This window comes from Phaethon lepturus, unplaced genomic scaffold (assembly GCF_000687285.1).
Source record: "Phaethon lepturus isolate BGI_N335 unplaced genomic scaffold, ASM68728v1 scaffold11256, whole genome shotgun sequence".
Taxonomy (NCBI): domain Eukaryota; kingdom Metazoa; phylum Chordata; class Aves; order Phaethontiformes; family Phaethontidae; genus Phaethon; species Phaethon lepturus.
Genome location: NW_010548312.1, coordinates 72,497 through 90,963, shown reverse-complemented (window position 1 = coordinate 90,963; position 18,467 = coordinate 72,497). Strand labels below are relative to the sequence as shown.

Below are 18,467 nucleotides of genomic sequence, written 5' to 3'. Positions count from 1 at the left end.
GTCTGCTGCCGCCGTGTGGCTGTGCCGTGGTGCTGGCCCTGGCAGCGGAGAGGGCTGCCAGAAGCCCTCTTCGGGCAACGGTTAAATGGTTGGGCCAAAAGGAGGAGTTCCTGCTCGGGCCCCCTTAGGAGGTTTTAGTTTATGCATTAATGTACAGTGAGAGCTTGCCTGCACTCCCATAATGATTTTCTTTATCGTTGGCTTATTACAGATTTCATTAAAATTTTTTTTCAAAATCAAACACGATTGTCAGATGTTCTTTGTGCTTGTGGCATGTGGTGCCCATAATTTTACACTTTTTGTGTGTAAAATGCAAATTCAATGTGAAGAACGTGTCAGTTTATGTTCACCTGAAAGAAGGGATGGGGGACCTTTGGCAAAGACTTGAGCCAAAGCCAAGGCATTTGGTAGGCACCAGGTGTTGATGTTTATCTGATGACGTGGGAGGGGGAAAAGTCATGATTAGTGTGCTGTGAAACAGTTGTGGGCTTTATCCTACACCCAAGTTACAGAAAAAGCTGTGCAGTTAGTGTGCAAGGAAAAGGAATTTCAGAAACTTCCTTAGAATCCTTTCATGGTTGATTAGCTTTGAGGTCTCAAATTTTAAGACCCAACAATTCAGCGAGGACAACGTAGTTAGGTATTTTTAAAAGAGTAGATGTTGAGCTTTCTGGTCCCAGACTTTTCCATTGATTTTAGAGAACTTAAACATTCTGGTCTTTGGACATGAAAGGGAGAGTTTATCCAATATTGTTATTCCAGTAACTCTGTAAGAGAACAAATAATAGTTGTTATAGTCACAGTAGTTCTCAATGGAGACACCCAGCACCAGAAACTTCAATTTTTCCAGCACAGATCAAAACATTTTTCTGTGGAATTTTGGTACTTTGGTGCATTAGAATCACCCAGAAGTTGTGTTTGGGGTTTTTTTATCTTTGCAGTACTCACAGTTGCTAACGTGTTAAGAAATTGTAATATTGTTGTATGCTTATGATTTTAAGATGTGTAATTTCCCACTTTTTTTTTTTTTTGTGTGTCTCCCAGCAAGTATTCAGTTTATTAGAAAAAGCTTGGTCTGGTTCCCCTGTGCAGTTTGCTTGGCAGAAAACTTTGGGAAACTTCCTTGCTGTAACAGGGTAAGATTACAAATATTTATTGCATTTGTCCATATAAATCACTGATGAAGAAAGGGAATTAGTCTATATGTTAATTTTTTTTAGAGGTGATCATGCTGTGAAAATTTTTGATCGTCATGGTCAGAAGAGAAATGAAATCAGCTTACCAGGGTAGGTACTAAGATGGGCTTAAATTACTTTGTTGTTTTCTTTAAAAATACTTCTCTTCTGGTGAGGTGCTTATACAGTGTGAGAACTTTGTAGAAAGAGACACTGTCTGGTGAACATACCTGGAAAAGAAGACAGGCAGATGAGCATGTATGGAATCTGAGACAGTAAAAGCTGAACTCTTAGTAAGCTATCAAGGATAGTCAGAATAATATATTCTCCTACCCAAAGTACTCCTTATTAATAATGAACTCAGTCTACTTCATTAAAACTTTAGAAAAAGATCTATCATATGAAGAAAGAACATAATGAGGTTGTATACAGTAGCTGCGTCATGCTAATTGTGACTGCATTCTTGCTACTGTCAGATATCTGGTAATTTGTTATCATAGCCTTACTGAGGAAAGATATCCTTTTGGTTTAGTGGTTTTACTTATGTCACTGGCATAATGTATACAGTGGCATTTTTACTTTAGATCAAGAGTGTACTTCTGAAGTGAATCTCACTGTTTTTCCTGCTTATCACACTTTGGTTCACATCAGAGAGTGGTATTAGAGTGTACGAACTGGATTCCTTTCCGATGAAGTTTAAAAAGTGGTGTACTTTGGAAGATGCAGTCTAGCTGTTAAAAGGCAATCAGCCTATAGGAACAGGCTAGATGTGGTCCAGAGGAAACCTCCCTAGGTGCCAACACTGTGGCATCAGGTCATCATACCATTTTGCTCCATAAATCTACTTTTATTGGGCACCATTACTACCTGATGTAGCAATAGTTTCATTTGTGTACTTTTCTTTTGAGTATTTTACCTGCACTTAGCTTAAGTATTTGTGTAAATACCTGTTTTTTTCATTTTATTTCTAACAACCTGATTCATTTTGATTAAGGTGGAGACCTTAGTCAAGGCAAAACTCCTACTAAGGTTTTAAATCTGAAGCTTCTAATCTAGGAGTCAATAACTTTCATTTCCAGAATGTCACTTACATATCACAGAATCATTAAGGTTGGAAAAGACCTTTAAGATCATCAAGTCCAACCATCAATGCAACACCATCATGCCCACTAAACCATGTCCTGAAGTGCCACGTCCACACGTTTTTTGAATACTTCCAGTGATAGTGACTCCACCACCTCCCTGGGAAGCCTGTTCCAATGTTTGACCACTAATCCCTGTATCACTGTACGCCTGTATCATTGGTAGATATGAGCCAGAATCACTTAGTTCCCCAAGAACTCTCTAGAAGTCCATTTTTGCAGTTCATGGTAGTTGCCACCTTGCACCAAACCAAGAGATGCAATTCTCATTGTTTTTACCAGGCTCGATTGTGTCCTACTGACCACTGCATCTTGCTGTCTTGTTTCAAATTCCCGTTTGGCTTAGGTGCCATTCATAACATGGGCTGGCTACGTCAGTGTCTTTTGTGTGGTAATATCCATGTTCCAGCTCATTCTGCACTGTGTTTTGCACAATGTATGATAAATGCTCATTCTCTCCAGCAAACTGCCAAGAGTGAGGAAACCTGTGTGGAATCAGTGGTGAACTCTGAGAAGAGCTTGTGTTGGGCTGGGGATCTTCTACTGTCATGTGGATTGGTGAGGGTGGTATGAAGGGGAGTCTGTCTTACTGATGGACACTGGTAGCACTGCCTTATCGATGGACAGATGTGACCCTTCAGGGAAACATAACATCTAAACCAGCTTTAAAATAACGTGTGCTCATGGCAAGGCAAAAGAACTTGTATAATAACTACATATCCTAAGGGCTTGCCAAAATGATTAACATCTGCTTATGGTAGTTTGAATAGTACTGACTCTTTGGGGCCCACCAGCAAGTCTTCTACAAAGGTTGGGTAGTTCTTTTGAATTTTTATTTCCAACCTTTTGCTGTGATTGAAGAATAAATTCTCTCTAATTGTTACTATTAGGGCAAAATTCAATTTTTGTGATACACAGTTCAAACAGAAACAAGCATGCTTATACAAAGGTTCTCCCCTTCAGGCCAAACTTTGCTTCTCTACTTGTTGGTTAACTGTTAACCAACTGTAATTGGTAACTGCTAGACCTCTCCTTACATAAGAACGGAGTTCAGAATGTCAAATATTCTCTGCTGTAATATTTGATGTTACAAGCATCATTATGTTGATAGAATTTGCTTTGTTTTGTTTACTACTTACCAGTCTGAGTTTTTCCCTGTTTCTTTTTTTACCTTGTTATTCCTGCTTTTCATGTTTTGATTGGCTGTTAAGTATTCATGGGTGTGTTTTGGAATAGACTATACTTATTCTCTAGAATAAACTGTTAAGGTTTTAAAAAGAAAGACAGGAGAAACTGGAGCTGAAGGCTTGCTGAATTATTTTACAGCAATGTATGTTTCAGTAGGATACTTTTGAAATTGCTTGCTTTAGGAGTTTTCATATGAATGGTAAGGAGAGTGACATTTTTCATAGAGCTACCTTTTTAACCTGAACCTATCAACTTACTTATCTAGAAAGAGTGGTGTCAGGTGGCATAAATTCTTTGTCTGCAGTATATGGTGCATTAAGTATGTGTTGTAAACAACGCTGTTTGCAATTCACCAGAGACTGGTAGGTAAATCTGCTGTCCTCTTCATTCTGGGAACTATTTGCAAGTAGAGGTTTCTCCTGCTTCGGCATAGGTTTCTCGTCCAAGTTCGTTATTCTTGCTGAACTATGAGAAAAATAATCCCAACACCAAATAGCCTCTAACAAAATAAAACCTTACAGGGGATTTTCGCTGCCTCTTGAAAATCAAGGTGGTGGTATATCAAGTACTAGAGTATAGGTAGCAGTTTCTTTTTTTATGACCTTTCTTTCAGCCTCTGTCATTTCAATGAGACGAGTACGGGTGTGGTTGCTATAAAAGTACACTTTACAGATAAATCTGCAATCTCTCATGGCTTTGTTTGGGAGGGAAAAAGAAGCACAGGGAGTTCAACTGGATAATCCTGTCTGTTTCTGTATGTTTACAAACATATTTTAACATTATTAGTGAAAGTCTACTTTTTTTTTTCTTCAGTAACTGTGTTGCTATGGACTGGGATAAGGATGGAGATACTTTAGCAATAATCACAGACAAATCTAGTGCTATTTTTCTGTGGGATGCGAACACAAACAAAACAAGCCAAGTAGACAGTGGCATGAGGTAAGAAAGTTGTTTTTAAAGTGTGTATTTGAAGACTTGGACCACTGTGAGCTGCTGCTCTTGATGCAGCAACTCTTAAATCAACTTAGAAGCTGATGCAAAGGTAGAATGCTGCAGAATGTTTTTAACTTGGTTAAATTGCCTCAGGACATCAGAGTCATGGTTTGTAATCTTTATTTTCTCTCTGTGTGTAGAGTATGTGTTGTGCTTAACCTGTAAAATACAATAGTCATGCAGCTGCTTCAGAAGCCTCTTATTTCATCAGTTATTCCAGAAATTGGAATGAGTACTGACATGTGGACCACAGGCACGTTCATTTGGTGTAAGACCGTTCATGTCTTCTAACTTTGAAGTCCAACTTGAGGCTTTCAGTGTAGTGAAGAAAGATAAACTTGCAACTGGTATACCTTGAGCCATCCTCTGAAAGGAACTTTACTGCTTGTCTATTAAGTGTATGAACAGACTTGTAGAAAACTAAGTTAGATATGCACAGTTGGAAAACTGTCCCATTTCTTTCTGTGAGGACTTCTCAACTTTGGATTTTCTTCTTTGTGTTCTTCTTAAAAAGCTTTTTTAAAAGGCTTGTTGATGTGGAGGATATATTGCAAAGATCATCCTTTTATTGGAGTCCTCATAGCGCATATACTGTTAAACTAATATGCTACAGTATGTTGCTAAATTCTTTTTGGCATGATTTGCTGGTTTTGAAGTGTTTGTTGTGGGTGCAGGTTTTGGGGTTGGTAGGGGTTTTGTCTCTTTTTTAATTGTCAACAGTGCCAAAGTCCCCAGAGAGCTTCTCTTCAATGTTTCCATTTTGTGGTAGCAACAAGAACAGGTGAATTTTTTGGGTATCTACACCGGCTACACTTTCTCCAAAGTATTTCACACAAGTAAAAGGGAGATTAAAAGTTAGGGAAGTGTTTTTAGTGGTGCTAGGGTTTTTCCCCCTTAGATTTATAAGGGGACTAAAATGCTATTCACAAAGCAGACTGGTTTAGAATGGGAGGAGATATCTAACGCTACCCTACTCTAAGGTTCAAATCCCTACCTCTCTGAGTTTGGCCACAGATTTAAAACTATCCTGAGGCCTACATAACAATCAAGCATTGAGTCAACAAATAAGCTTGCTTTAACAATTAAACTTGTAGCTTCTTTGAATCTATTAGATCTTTGAATCTGTAGGAAGGAGAATGGAAACAAATCTGTCCCGTGTTTGTTAGGGCAGTCACCTGAGCAGAGAGACAGCTGATTTTGAATACTGCTGCTATTTTATTTACTTGAGTTGAGACAAACACTCCTTGTCATTTAACATTTCATTTCTAAATTTCCTTTTTTGTTTTGGGGATTTTTGTGTTTTGGGTTTGTTTTTCAAGTAGTCAGAAGATACCAAAATTAGGGGGTTTTGTCCATTAAAACAAAAAAATTAAGTTCAGCTGGAAAAATTGGGGGTGGGGGATATGTTTGTTTCTTTGAAGTTGTTTTTTTTTTTTCCAGATTTAGGTTGAAAACTCCATATCTGGAATATGGAAATATTTCCAGTAACATGTACACCTATGCTTTGTAAAATTCATTTGGGATATTGGATATTTGATTATGGGATATTTAAAAAAAATGTAAAAGAATTGGCACTTTGCACAAAATACACAGTGACTTAACCTATACATGATTTAATGACATTATGTTTTGAAGAGTGTTTGTCAGTAGAATGTTAAGTCACATGTTAGAAAACAGATTCAAAACAAGCAAGTGATTGTAGATACAAATGAGAAATTTAAAGTGATTACTTCTTCCTAATGCCTAATTAATTATATGTAGCATTATAAACAGGCATCTTGTTTAGGTATTTGTAGATTACTCAGTTATTTCTTAGTCATTACATTTTTTTCATTATTAGTTATTACATATTATCAACAATATGCCTTTTTAGCACAGATATAATAATGATTATTGTTTACAATCATCTTTTCTGGTAGAAAACATAAACTTTGACATTAACATTTTTTTTGGTAAAGTTTTCCCAAGTAGGGGTCTGGATTTTTTTATAGGTAAGTTTTAAACTATAGCTATCCATAGAATCAAAGCAAATGATGAAGATGTGTATGCATGTTCTATTGTGTGAAGGAATAAACCATATTGTTCCTCCTTTTCATGTGTGAACATATATTTGAGGGTAGAGGAATAACTTGCCAGTATGGAAGCAAAAAAGAGCATAGAAGGTACTTATCAGAACGGAGTATGTGGTTATTGCAGTTCTTCCATGATCTTTCTCTCAAATATCTGAGGTCAATTGCTTACTGGAGGCAGTCATGCTAGAACAGTACGTACATAAATCAATTTAAGTTTCTAATCCTTCCTTTGTCACAGTGTTATTGCTTAAGCGGAATAAGCACTAACACATATAAATGGTGTGATAATCGGACTTTTCTGGTATCCCTCTCTTCTGGAAATTAGAAAAGCACAAACAAAACCCCTCACATGCAAACCAACTCTATATTGAAAGTCATTTCATGTGTCAATTAATGTCTGAAATTTATTTCAAATTGCTATTGCATGCTTACAGTAAAATTTAAAAAGATGGGAGAGGCATTGGTGGAAATAACTACACTAATTAGAAAATTCTGATTAAAATGGTTTTGCATAAGAGACTTTTTTTTTAAATGTGATGTATAGAATTTATCTGTGTACCCTTAAATATACACCAAAATAGGCCTTGCTGTATCTTCGCATTAAAATTGCTCTTTCTAACTTATTATATTGACTAGAACTACACCTCTTTGCTTGGAGTTGGCTGAATTCATAGGATTATTGAAGTACCAAAAAACAGTGCAGAAAGTACTGGAAAATTTCATGTACCTTCGTGGTATCTTTGAGTGTTTTTTAAAGCTACATATTTGGCCCAATTACCCATGATTCCATCAAAGACTATTGATATTTGTGGACACATTTCCATTTGTACAAGTCTTATTACAGTACCTCATACAACTTTTTATTGCTTTCACTATTTCGTGCACACTTAAATAATTCTGATACTTGTTGTGGAGAACATTTGCTTAATTTAAAAATTCTGCTTGGTCTGTGTCATTTCGTAGAACTTCAAAACAAATATGCAAAATGTTTATGTATGTAAGCACATGAAAGGAATCTCTACAATACAAAGTACAATTTTTCTTTACTTTAGGGATGCAATGTCTTTCTTATTATGGTCTCGAGTTGGAACTTTACTTGCTGTTGGAACAACAAAGGGAAACTTACTTATATATAACCGTCAGACTTCTCGCAAGATTCCTGTTCTTGGTATGCATTGTTTTGAAACTAAGCTTGCACATGTGAAAGTGGAATTTTGCTAATATACTTAGATTCCTTTTTAGTTCTGTGTATGAACATGCAAGACAAAAATGTGCTCATACTCAACTTGCACCTTCTGTATTGTGGTACTTAACAGAGCATTTTTATAGTTATAGGAAGTTAAATATATATATACACACATACCTTACACTGTCTCATGGGAAACTTGTGTTATCTTTCTTGCTTTACAGTTTGCAAAGGGTTTGTGTAGTTGTTCTTGTTGCTAAGTTACTTTTTCTTACCTGCTTAGAGTACCTCTGGGTAGAAAGGTTAAGGATATAGCACAGTCCTCAGAAATCTGGTGCAAAGAAATGGAACAACAGGAGCCATCCAATCTTCCTATAAGATTAAAAGGCTTCCATCTGGGAGTAGAAGATTTAAAAATAAAATTACTCTTGAATTTGTAATTGCTCCGATAGTTTGTTTCACATTCTGCCAGTCTGTGTTTGAGTCGCCAGATAGAACATATTTCCATCCCAGATTTTTTTTGTGGCTATGTTCATTTGTGTTGTATAGGTTTCTTTCTTTTTCAGGTAAGCACACTAAGCGGATTACTTGTGGTTGTTGGAGTACCGAAAACCTTCTGGCTCTAGGCGGCGAAGACAAAATGATTACTATAAGCAATCAGGAAGGGGATACTATAAGACAGGTAGTATTTATAACCCCGTTTGATTTTAACGCATACATGAATATTCCTGGTTCCCGAGAAAGCTGGGACTTACAGGAGCTCATGCCTTTTCAATCCCGCTGCTTTCAAGAACAAGGAGTCTTTAGGAAACCTCATGTAGAATGAGAGCGTATCTAAAGATCTGAGCCTCTATGTTATGCAATGGGATTTATTATATTAGAGTCTCTGCAATTCTTCTGTGGTTCTGCCTAAACAAGCTTCTCTCATCCTTGTTCCTGATCTGTATCTGTTACAGGAAGATCCTATGAGTGCAGTCTTAGGTTGACTTCCCCAGCAGCAGCACAGGACAGCTCTCACGTGACTGTTTATAAGGTCTTTAGGAAGTACTTTTAGTGTTGTTTTTGCTTTAGATTGGTTAAACAAAGATCTGGCCTGTGATGTGCAAGAATTACTTCTAGGCTGGACCTCCATTGCATTGCTGAGAGGCCGATTCCAGTGCTTCTTCCGAGTACACTCAGATTCTCTAATCAGGCATTCTGTTTGATTACATACATCCCAGTCCTTCTGGGCAATGACAGTTGCTGCATAATGTGCAAATGAATATAATTCACTTTAATGAACAGTCTTTCACTCAAGATTTTCAAAGAAAAATCTTTCATAGTTCATCTCATATACTTTCATCTTTATGTCTGAAGATCACCACTGAAGAATACCCTAATAAATTTATTAGGGTGTGTCTGTGCTTTAAACTAGCTGGCTTAGGGAGTAGAAGCAGTGCAGCTGAGACAGCAGAGACCTAAGCAAGACTTGGTTATGAGGTTTTGTAACCTCATATTGACTACAAAAGCAACTAGATTGCTATCACTACCTATACCAGATCAGTTATGTCCATATTAAAGTGCATTATAAATATTTAACCTGTATGCCTTATTCTCAGTCTTCCTTCTTTGAATTTGCATTGGAGTGACCTTATTTATACTGCTTCAGTTAGTACTGTCTGTATAGTATCATCTTCTTCCTCATCTGGGTCTTTCTTTCTGTATTTGGATTTGTATTTCTAACTGTTTTGTAGATATTTTTTCAGTATATTCTGCAGTAACATGTCATTATGGTCCAAACTGAGGCCATGTTTTCTCCAACTTTTTCTTAGTTTTGGTACTAAATGTAATAACAACTCTATCTACCTATCCTTAACACTTATATGTACAGAGCAGGAATAATGTGATTATTTGTCATCAGTATTTGCTACATTAACTGTTGATCTTTCAATCTGAAATTCTTTCTTGCAGACCTCAGTGAGCTCAGATCCCAGTGATATGCAGTTCTCAGTTATGAAGACTGATGAAAGAATATCAACCAGGGAAAGCACAGTAAGAAATCAACACAAAATACTGCAAAAAGTGTTAATCTGATGTTTCAGGGTTTCTGCTAGCAACCAGTGTGGGCCAGGAAGCAGTTTGTTCCTCCTTGACTTAAAATTTGGTGTTGAAGATATTTTTTTTCCCCAAAACCTCCTTTAAAGTAAAGCCATACCCCTTTGTTCATTAAGGATGTGTTCATGAAAAGTGCAGCGGTTTGCAGTTCGACAGGTAACGGAGCAGTTTTGCAGTGGTAGGTAAGATAATAGATGGAGATGTGTGCAGGGACTTAAAGAAATACATACAATATAAATATAGAACAGTATATGCAATGTGGCAGGTGGAAATGGAGCAGGATTGTCAAAATTGCAGAGATGCTGCCTTTTAGAGGGCAGATTTTCAGCTGCCAGTTTTGGGAACAGATCACGGCTCTCTAGATTTTCATCTTATGCAAACCTCAGCATCAATGAAACAAAAAGCCCTGGTGTCAGTCTTCTGGTGTGAGCATTATCCTGTCTCTGTCTAAGTGGCTACAGTTTCATTGTCTTCATCCTCTTTCTTGAATGAATCAAAGTCCATCGGATCAGTCAATGGTGAAGTACGGAAAAATGAAATAATGATAACTGTTAGCACAGTATATTATTAAATGATCAGCAATGAAATACCAAGACAAGACATAGAAAATCCATGGATAGAAAGGTGATATGGTGTTAGAATTTGTCCAAATCTATACACTTATACAACATAATTAAATTCTCACAGTTAGATTTAATCTATGGAGTATAGGTGTCAAGAAATAATTTTTCCCCATGCTTACACTGGCAAGGACCTGTAGGAGTTTTTTGCCTCTCTGTGTGGAGTGAAATTTTTTCTGCTTCCTAGGGAAATTTAATTAACAGATATTTTTAAAATATAGCAACTGAGGACTTCAGCCTTGATTTCTTCTGCTGCTTCCTGGGGCATGCAATAGCCTAGGCTTTGCAGGTTTTTTTATTACAGCTGTCGAGTTTGCTGTAAAACGTTAGGGAACATTCTGTAATTTTGTAGTTTTTGGTGTGTGTGCTTGGATGGTCTGTCAGCAGCTCTAAACCATACAGCATTTATTGTCTAGGTGTCTGTTGTTGTGGGGGTGCTTGGCTTGATAAGGATCCCAATTTGTTAGTTATGACATCAGAAGAAAAAAACCCCTGCAAGTTGAACCCAAATAAGTAGTACAAGAGTTAACATCTTGCCCTGCAACATAAAATAATTCCTGTAATTTCTTAGAAGAGTTTAAGAAGTAGTATTTCTTAAATACTTCATCATTAAGCTGCAATTGAATTCTAAGCAAACTGTTTTGAAAGTCAGAAAATGTATTTTTTATATTTGGGGTAAACTTAGGAATTATAGGTCAGGATTTGAGTTTGCAATTCTGCATTCATGGATTTTGAGGTCATCACATGCCTTTTTCTCCTCAGTTTGAAAATACCAGCTTTGTATTTCATTCTTCCAGCTCTTATTTTAGGAATAAACCGTTGTCTCCTTTTTAGACAAGGAGAGCTGGAACAGAAGGTAATGTAAAGTAAACTTGTAAATAGCCCTTCAAGTATCTTTGTCAAAGAATAAGGTGAAACAAGCTGCCCCTCCTTTCTTTTCCTAAAATGAGTGTTTTACTCTTGCCTGACAATAACACACACTCTAGTAACAAAAATAATCTTTTCCAAAAAACCCCGAAGTTCAATCTGTCATCCACTACGTAGTCCCAACATCTCTGTGGGATTCATGAAGTAAAATGCACTCACCAAAACTGGAAATACTACATGTTTAATATGCACTGGACAGGCTGTTTCTGTTGGAATTGTCTGATTGAAATCTGAGCAAGTTACTTGAGATAGCAGTGTTGTCTTACCTTCAACGTCCCAGATAAAAATTCTGTGGATCAAAAAACACATTGTAGTTCAAGTGAGAGTAGTCCAGCAGGGTCACTCCATGTGACCTGCTGCCTTTTCCTCCAAGGAAATGGAGCTGACAATGCTTCTGTAGAGAAAAGTCTTGAATTTGAGGTGTGTGTTCTGCTGCACTTTCATTTAGATTTGTGAACCACTGGCTTACAAGGGAAATATCCTGAAAATCTCTTCCACTGTTGATAATGGTTCAGAATTCAGATCCATGGGATTCTTAAGGATTATTTAAAGTCCGAAATCTCATCTTTTAGTGAAGATGTAGGGCCTTATTTTAGAGTGATGCCATTCTTATCGAGTTAATTTTTCTTTTCATTCATTGGCAGGTAAGTGTAGTGGTCGGCAAGAAGACTCTCTTTCTTTTTAATTTGAATGATCCTGATAACCCGATTGATCTGAAATTTCAGCAGCCTTATGGCAATATTGTAACCTACAGATGGTGAGCAGAACTTTCTTAATGAAGTATTCTAGTGTTAACAAGCTGAAGATTTTCCCAGTAGTTCTGATAAATGCTGGAAATGAAATCATATATCCCTTGCTTACACTGGATTTTTCTTGGATTTATTGTAGTCTTTTTAATAATTCTTTTCCAAACACAAAGAAGTCTACATTTTGTAATTGTTTTACTTGACAATTCAATGGCTATAAAAGCAGTATTTTCAAACATAATTGCTGTTGGTATGCTCAGCTTTAGAGCACTAATACTGTTGCTGTCCTGACAGTAGATTAAACTGAGGGTTTTATATTTTTTTTTCTGTTTGGATGAGTAACTGATGAAAGAGTTGTATCCTGCAGGTAGTTTGTTGGTTTACAAAGCTGTGTGATGTTCTTGTAGCCTCCCTGCTATGTAATCCAATTGGTAACGTTCCTTTGAAGAAATCCCAAGCTAGAAGTTTCAACTCTCTACCCAAAAAGTAGCTGTACTGTTTCTGTATCTTTTGAATCATAACACCCTGTCTTTTAATGCCTGTTCAGTCAACATGGAATTGACATTTATCCCTTTACACTACAACTGTGTAGGAAGACCTACCTGTAGATATATGCTTCTGAATTTATGGCCACATGTCTAGCATGTTTCCCTTGCAATGATTTTTTTCCAACTAAGCTGATGAGATATTGTTTGAATTCATCCTTACGCGCTGTAACTATTTCTGCTTTAACCTCGTTATTTCTACCTGACGCTATGAAAAGTAAACAAACTATTCACAAATGCAGATTGTAGCTTTGATAATTCCACTGTGTTTGCAGAAGTATGCCTTAAGGGCACAGTGACTGCCATTACTATTTTTAGCATAGCTGTCATGGGACCAAGTCAGCCAGAACCTTGAAATGGAAGTTTCCATCTTCTGGCATGCTTATTCCAATGAAGATACCAGAGGTCTTTTGCCTGGCATCACTGCCATGTATGCAGCTTGCTGAAAGTAAAGTGGCATTATAGAATGTAGTAGAGAGACTAAAGATGACTTATGAGTGAACTCTGGACACAAACATGTTTTTGTCCTTTAAGAATCTTTGGTTGTTTTTCGTTTAATCTATTTTGTACTGTATTGTTCTATATTATATATATAACTTCCCATAATTTCATTATTTTTCCTATTCTTTAATAGGAAGCAGTGACAGGTAGTCTGAAAGAAAATGCATTTTGCATATTGCATAAATAGATCTTTTCTTAATTGTGGTTTTTGTTTTTTTTTTTAACAGGTATGGTGATGGCTACATTATGATTGGTTTCTCACGAGGGTGTTTTGTAGTCATTTCTACACACATTCGTGAGATAGGTCAAGAAATCTTTCAAGCTCATAATCATAAGGATAATCTAAGCAGCATTGCTATATCACAGTCATTAAACAAAGCGGCATCATGTGGAGACAATTGGTAAGCGGTAGTTTTATACATAAAGAATGGAATTAATTTGACATAACTTTAGCTGTTAGGCATTAAAGCTAGGCTCCCTAAGGCTTCAAGGCTCCCTAAGAAGTCAGTGCAGAGAAGGTGAGATGAATTGCTCTGTGGAACTGCCTCTCTGCCTAAAGTTAGGAGAAGCTAATTTTGACCAAAATCTCTGCAATTGTGATTAACTTTATTGTAACTAATTGTAAACAAACAAAAAAAATTAAACTTTGATAGAAATTATTCCTTTTGATTCTTTCTTTTTCTACTATGTTACTTGGCTGCAAAAATGTCCAAATTTCTTTACTATGATTTATCAATTGGCCATAAACATCTGCTTAGCAATAGGAGAGCAATTCATTTAAAGCTGTACTGCGTATGCTGATATCCTGATATCCTCTTCCCTCGTATTCAGGCTTACCTACAATCTAGACAAAAGTATAAATGTGTAAGCAATTAAGGAAAAAAAATAGTTAGAGAGACTGGAGTTTTTCCAAATTATGTTGTGCATCTGATAGAATATGATTGTGGGAGTCAGACTGTTCTTTTTGTCCTCAGTTGTGTGTATGACCTTAACAGACTGCTGATTTATGACACTTGCATATTAAGAGTGGTATAACTATGGGCAAAACATGGTGCAACTTCAAGCACTTCAGCTATTGTACAATAAATATTATTTCTTTAATGGGTTCTTTAGCATATATTGAGTAACATGACAGCATAAATGAACTCTCACTCTGTCCCTTTTTATGTGAAGCACAATTAAAAGGTAGTTTTTTGCATGTGTTTTAAGCAGTATTTTTTCATCTGGAGTGTGTATTTAACCTAACCTGGATTGTAACTGGTCAAAAGGGAATAATAGTGTGTGTTTCCCACCCCTGAGTTCTTTCGAATTGGACGAGTTGTGCCTTTTCCTCAAATTTTATTTCTCTGAGCAAATCTTTTTGTACAGTGATAGTGATAAGCTATTTAGAGTGGTGGATAACAATGAGTGTGTGTTGCTCTTTAGGAAACGGACGGCATTTTGCATTTGCCCCCTATTTTTTGCTCCATTAGGTTGCCTTGATTGGGTTGGGTTTCTTCCAGTTTATGACAACTGAGATTTATATTAGTGAGAATGACTGTTTGTTTTTGTTCTAGCATTAAAATCCATGATCTGTCAGACCTGAGAGAAATGTATGCCATAATAAACTTGGATGATGAAAACAAAGGTATGCTCACAGTCTCCATGAGGATAGAAGTTTTTACAAATTAAGTAAAACAGAATTTTGGTGGTGACTCTGTTTAGATGAGTGAAAGTACTGTTGTTGGAAAAACTGTAAATATAGAATTCATCATAAGTTCCTTCTTTCCCAACTTGTATTTATTAGGTGACCCATAGCAAAATGGGAACATACCTTATTTTATCTGTTCAAAACGTAGAGAAGTACAGATCTCAGAATATTTGATCAGTTAGTGTTGCGGTTTTTTGAATCTGTAATACAGTATATTCAGATTACTGAAATAGTATACTTAACTGGTTTCTGCTTCTTTACATGTATTTTTTTGGTGGATGAAGTTCTTCTGTGCTTTTCAGCATCTCTTGTACTAACACATGATACTTAATCTGTTCTCATCCTGATATACAGGATTTGTGCCTATGGCTTCCAGAACATTGTTACAAGACTATGTTCTTGGGTAATGAGTTACCACCATTATCTCCTCTTGTAGTGTCTGTAAATACTTCAGTTATTGTCAAGTCTTCACTCTTAGGAAAATGCTAAATTAGTAAATTACGGTTTTGGTTTGAGTGATTCCAGTTAATCTTGGAATTATATTAATTGGTTATGTTTGAGTACGTTAGTACATATATTCCTAGCACTTTCACATTTTAAGGCAAAATAATTGTTTCTTGATTTCAGTAGTTAAAGAAAGGATTATTTGTTGTTTTGCAAAACCTTTTGAATGTTTTAGGTGTAGATCAGCTGGCTTGGACAGATGATGGACAGTTGTTGGCAGTATCTACACGAAGAGGATCCCTCCATGTTTTCTTGACAAAGCTTCCCATTCTTGGAGATGCTTGCAGTACGCGGCTTGCATTTCTCACTTCTCTTCTTGAAGTTACTATAGCAAATCACGTGGACAGGGTATGATAACCTCTTTCTTTTAAACTTCGTTTAGATATAAGTGAAGTTAGTATTAATAGTGGATGAAAATTGTTTTGTTTTCTTACAGGAACCACCAATCACAGTGTCTGTTGAAGTAGAGCCCAGTTTTGTTGCTATTGGTGTTTATCATTTGGCTGTAGGAATGAACAATCGGGCTTGGTTTTATGCACTTGGAGAGAATAGTAAGCATAAATTTACTTTTCCTAGAACTACTGCATCATTGTGTCTATTTTATGAATTCAGTGTTGTGTTCAGCAGTTCTGGACTTTCCACATTGTACAATAACAACTTGAATTGCCATATGGTGCTGTTAGGACTGGATAGTGATCTTCACAGAGTGAAGCACTTATGACAAGGCATTGTAAATAACAGAAATAACACTTCAGGTTCAGGATATTGGTAATGAAATGCAGAATGTTTCTTTTATGTTTGGGTTTGTTGGTTTTTTTTTTCAGATCATGTTGTTAACCAGTGAAGGACTTTTAGGCTTTTGAAACGTTACTTTACCATTTCTTTAAATACTAAGTCTGGCAAAGTACTTGGGGACTATATGATCAGAGGGTTTAAATTCTCAGTTTGGTAGATGTTCATGTTGTTTGTGTGGGGGAAGGTAAAATTGGTTATGCTATGTCCAAATTTTAGACAGTGGATTTAAAGCTTTCATGTCTCTCTAAGCATCACCTTTTTGGACTAATAATAAATTAATCAAAACTGTAGGAACACTAGTCAGAGTTGCACAGGAAAGGAGTTTCTTTTGTACTTTCTAACCAGTTCTCTGACTGCTAAGTACTCTCTTTACATGTGACTTGGCCCCTCTCTGCTTAGTTGTGAGTTCTTCACCTCAGATTATTCAGCTGCAAATTTAGATAATGGTAAGTGAAGACCTATACAAAATCAAAATATTTTTACCTTTTCTTTTCTGTTTGAATTCTTTAGATGTAAAAAAGCTTAAAGATATGGAGTACCTGGGTACAGTAGCAAGTATGCACCTTAATTCCGATTATGCTGCTGCTCTTTTTGAGGGTAAAGTCCAGTTGCATATGGTAAGAGCTGTGGCAATTTGGAGTGCTGAACTGATGAGTTGATTTAAGCTGAACAAGTTAATGTAATTTTTAAAATGGAGAGAAATGGAGATAAAAAATAAAAATTCTTTAGATATTTTTTGCTGTCTAATTAAAATATAAAGCTGAGTTCTGTATATAAATATAAAGCTGTCTGAGAAAGACAACCTAGTCTAGAACAAGTGAAGAAAAAGTGTCGTCTTGTGAACTATTTAACAAGTTTTATTTTAAAAAATCTCTGTGGGAATGTAACAGAAGCAGATGCTGTTTTTTTAAGGGATGCACATGCAAGTTTGTTTTCATATAATTTCCTTTATATTTGATACAGGCAAAAACTATGATACCTCATTGTTAACAGTGGAAACTTTTCAGTTCATTCTATTCTTTATATTTAGATAGAAAGTGAAGGTTTGGATGCTCAGGAAGAACGAGAAACTCGACTCTTCCCAGCAGATGATGATAAATACCGAATTTTGTGCCATGCTTTAACTAGTGACTTCCTCATATATGGTACAGATGTGAGTATTGCTTCTGTTTTTAATAATCTTTTTAGATGGAATATATTTCTATCTGAATTATTTGGATTATTACTCATATTTTTAGCAAAAAATTTGTGCTTCTGAGAAGTTTACAGTTGATTATTTTCTATGCAATAACTTTACACAAATACAGGCAAAATTGCATCCAGCTTCCTTTACTGTTGCATTTATATGAGATGCATTGGCAGGAGGGTTAAATTTTGCTTTTACTAGTGTTTGTTGCAAAGCACTGATTTTAATAGCAGAATTTAATTCTATTGCAGTAGTAAGAGGGTTGGCAACCAAGTTGTCTTTCAGATGTAAGAAAAAACGTAACACTTGCCTTGCAAATTCGTTGATTAGGTGGTAATGTGATAGGTGTGGGCAAAAAGGTAATGAGGTAAACTACTATGATAGCATAAATGGAAGTCTTTGACTTATTATTGAAATCTTTGCCTGAAGAGAAATCTTTTAGGTGTTTCAACAAAGATGGGAATTAGGATGGCACTGAAGAAGGATGTAAACATGCGATGGATTTTTCCAGAGATTATCCTTTTGCATGAGGGGCAGTTTCTTTGCTTGTAGTATTTTCTGGCACTGGGACTAGAGGGCACATTTGGCATTGCAGTATTATGCTCTTTGTGACAGAAACTGATGTATTCACCTTCCAGAGGAAAGGCAGAATCATTATCTCTGGTGTTATCAATGGTTTAATAACCTGAGCGGTTTTGCAGCAGTTGAGGATTTTGCTACCTCCTTAGTACCTAAACTGGTACTGATGAATTTGAAGTACTAAATTCACAACTGATCAATTTGATGTGTGCAAATTTTACAGTTGACTTCAAAATTCGCCTTTTACTTTCAGTGTTCTTTGTGTGACACTGATTGAAATGTAGCGTTAATCACAAATCAGTTTGGTTGCTTTTCTCCCCTGAATTAGGTACATCTGTTCTTAAGAATGTGGTTGTTCCTTGGAGGCAAATTTTTCAGCTTGCTTTGAAGGCTGAGCTTCTCTCAGCCACGTGGCAGGCATTTCCCTTGTTCAGAGAACTGCACAGTAAATATAGCTTGTTTCCAGAAAGCAGAGTGAGATAAACAACAAAAACAACAGAAAATCCCACAAATCTCCAACTCCT

General features: G+C 36.3%; 1 protein-coding gene across 1 annotated transcript in view; it reads left to right on the top strand.

Moving 5' to 3' along the window:
* Positions 1-1,044: 1,044 nt before the first annotated feature.
* The window catches only part of WDR19 (WD repeat domain 19), a gene marked incomplete at its 5' end in the record, with an annotated part of 46,323 nt that continues 28,900 nt past the window's right edge, over positions 1,045-18,467 (top strand). Inside the window, 13 exons of the mRNA XM_010289921.1 lie at positions 1,045-1,136; positions 1,221-1,286; positions 4,319-4,444; positions 7,623-7,738; positions 8,323-8,438; positions 9,707-9,787; positions 12,042-12,154; positions 13,417-13,590; positions 14,746-14,827; positions 15,570-15,731; positions 15,820-15,934; positions 16,689-16,795; positions 17,209-17,331. Of these exons, the coding sequence (XP_010288223.1) occupies positions 1,045-1,136; positions 1,221-1,286; positions 4,319-4,444; positions 7,623-7,738; positions 8,323-8,438; positions 9,707-9,787; positions 12,042-12,154; positions 13,417-13,590; positions 14,746-14,827; positions 15,570-15,731; positions 15,820-15,934; positions 16,689-16,795; positions 17,209-17,331 (1,473 nt within the window). The remainder of the gene's footprint in view (positions 1,137-1,220; positions 1,287-4,318; positions 4,445-7,622; positions 7,739-8,322; positions 8,439-9,706; positions 9,788-12,041; positions 12,155-13,416; positions 13,591-14,745; positions 14,828-15,569; positions 15,732-15,819; positions 15,935-16,688; positions 16,796-17,208; positions 17,332-18,467) is intronic.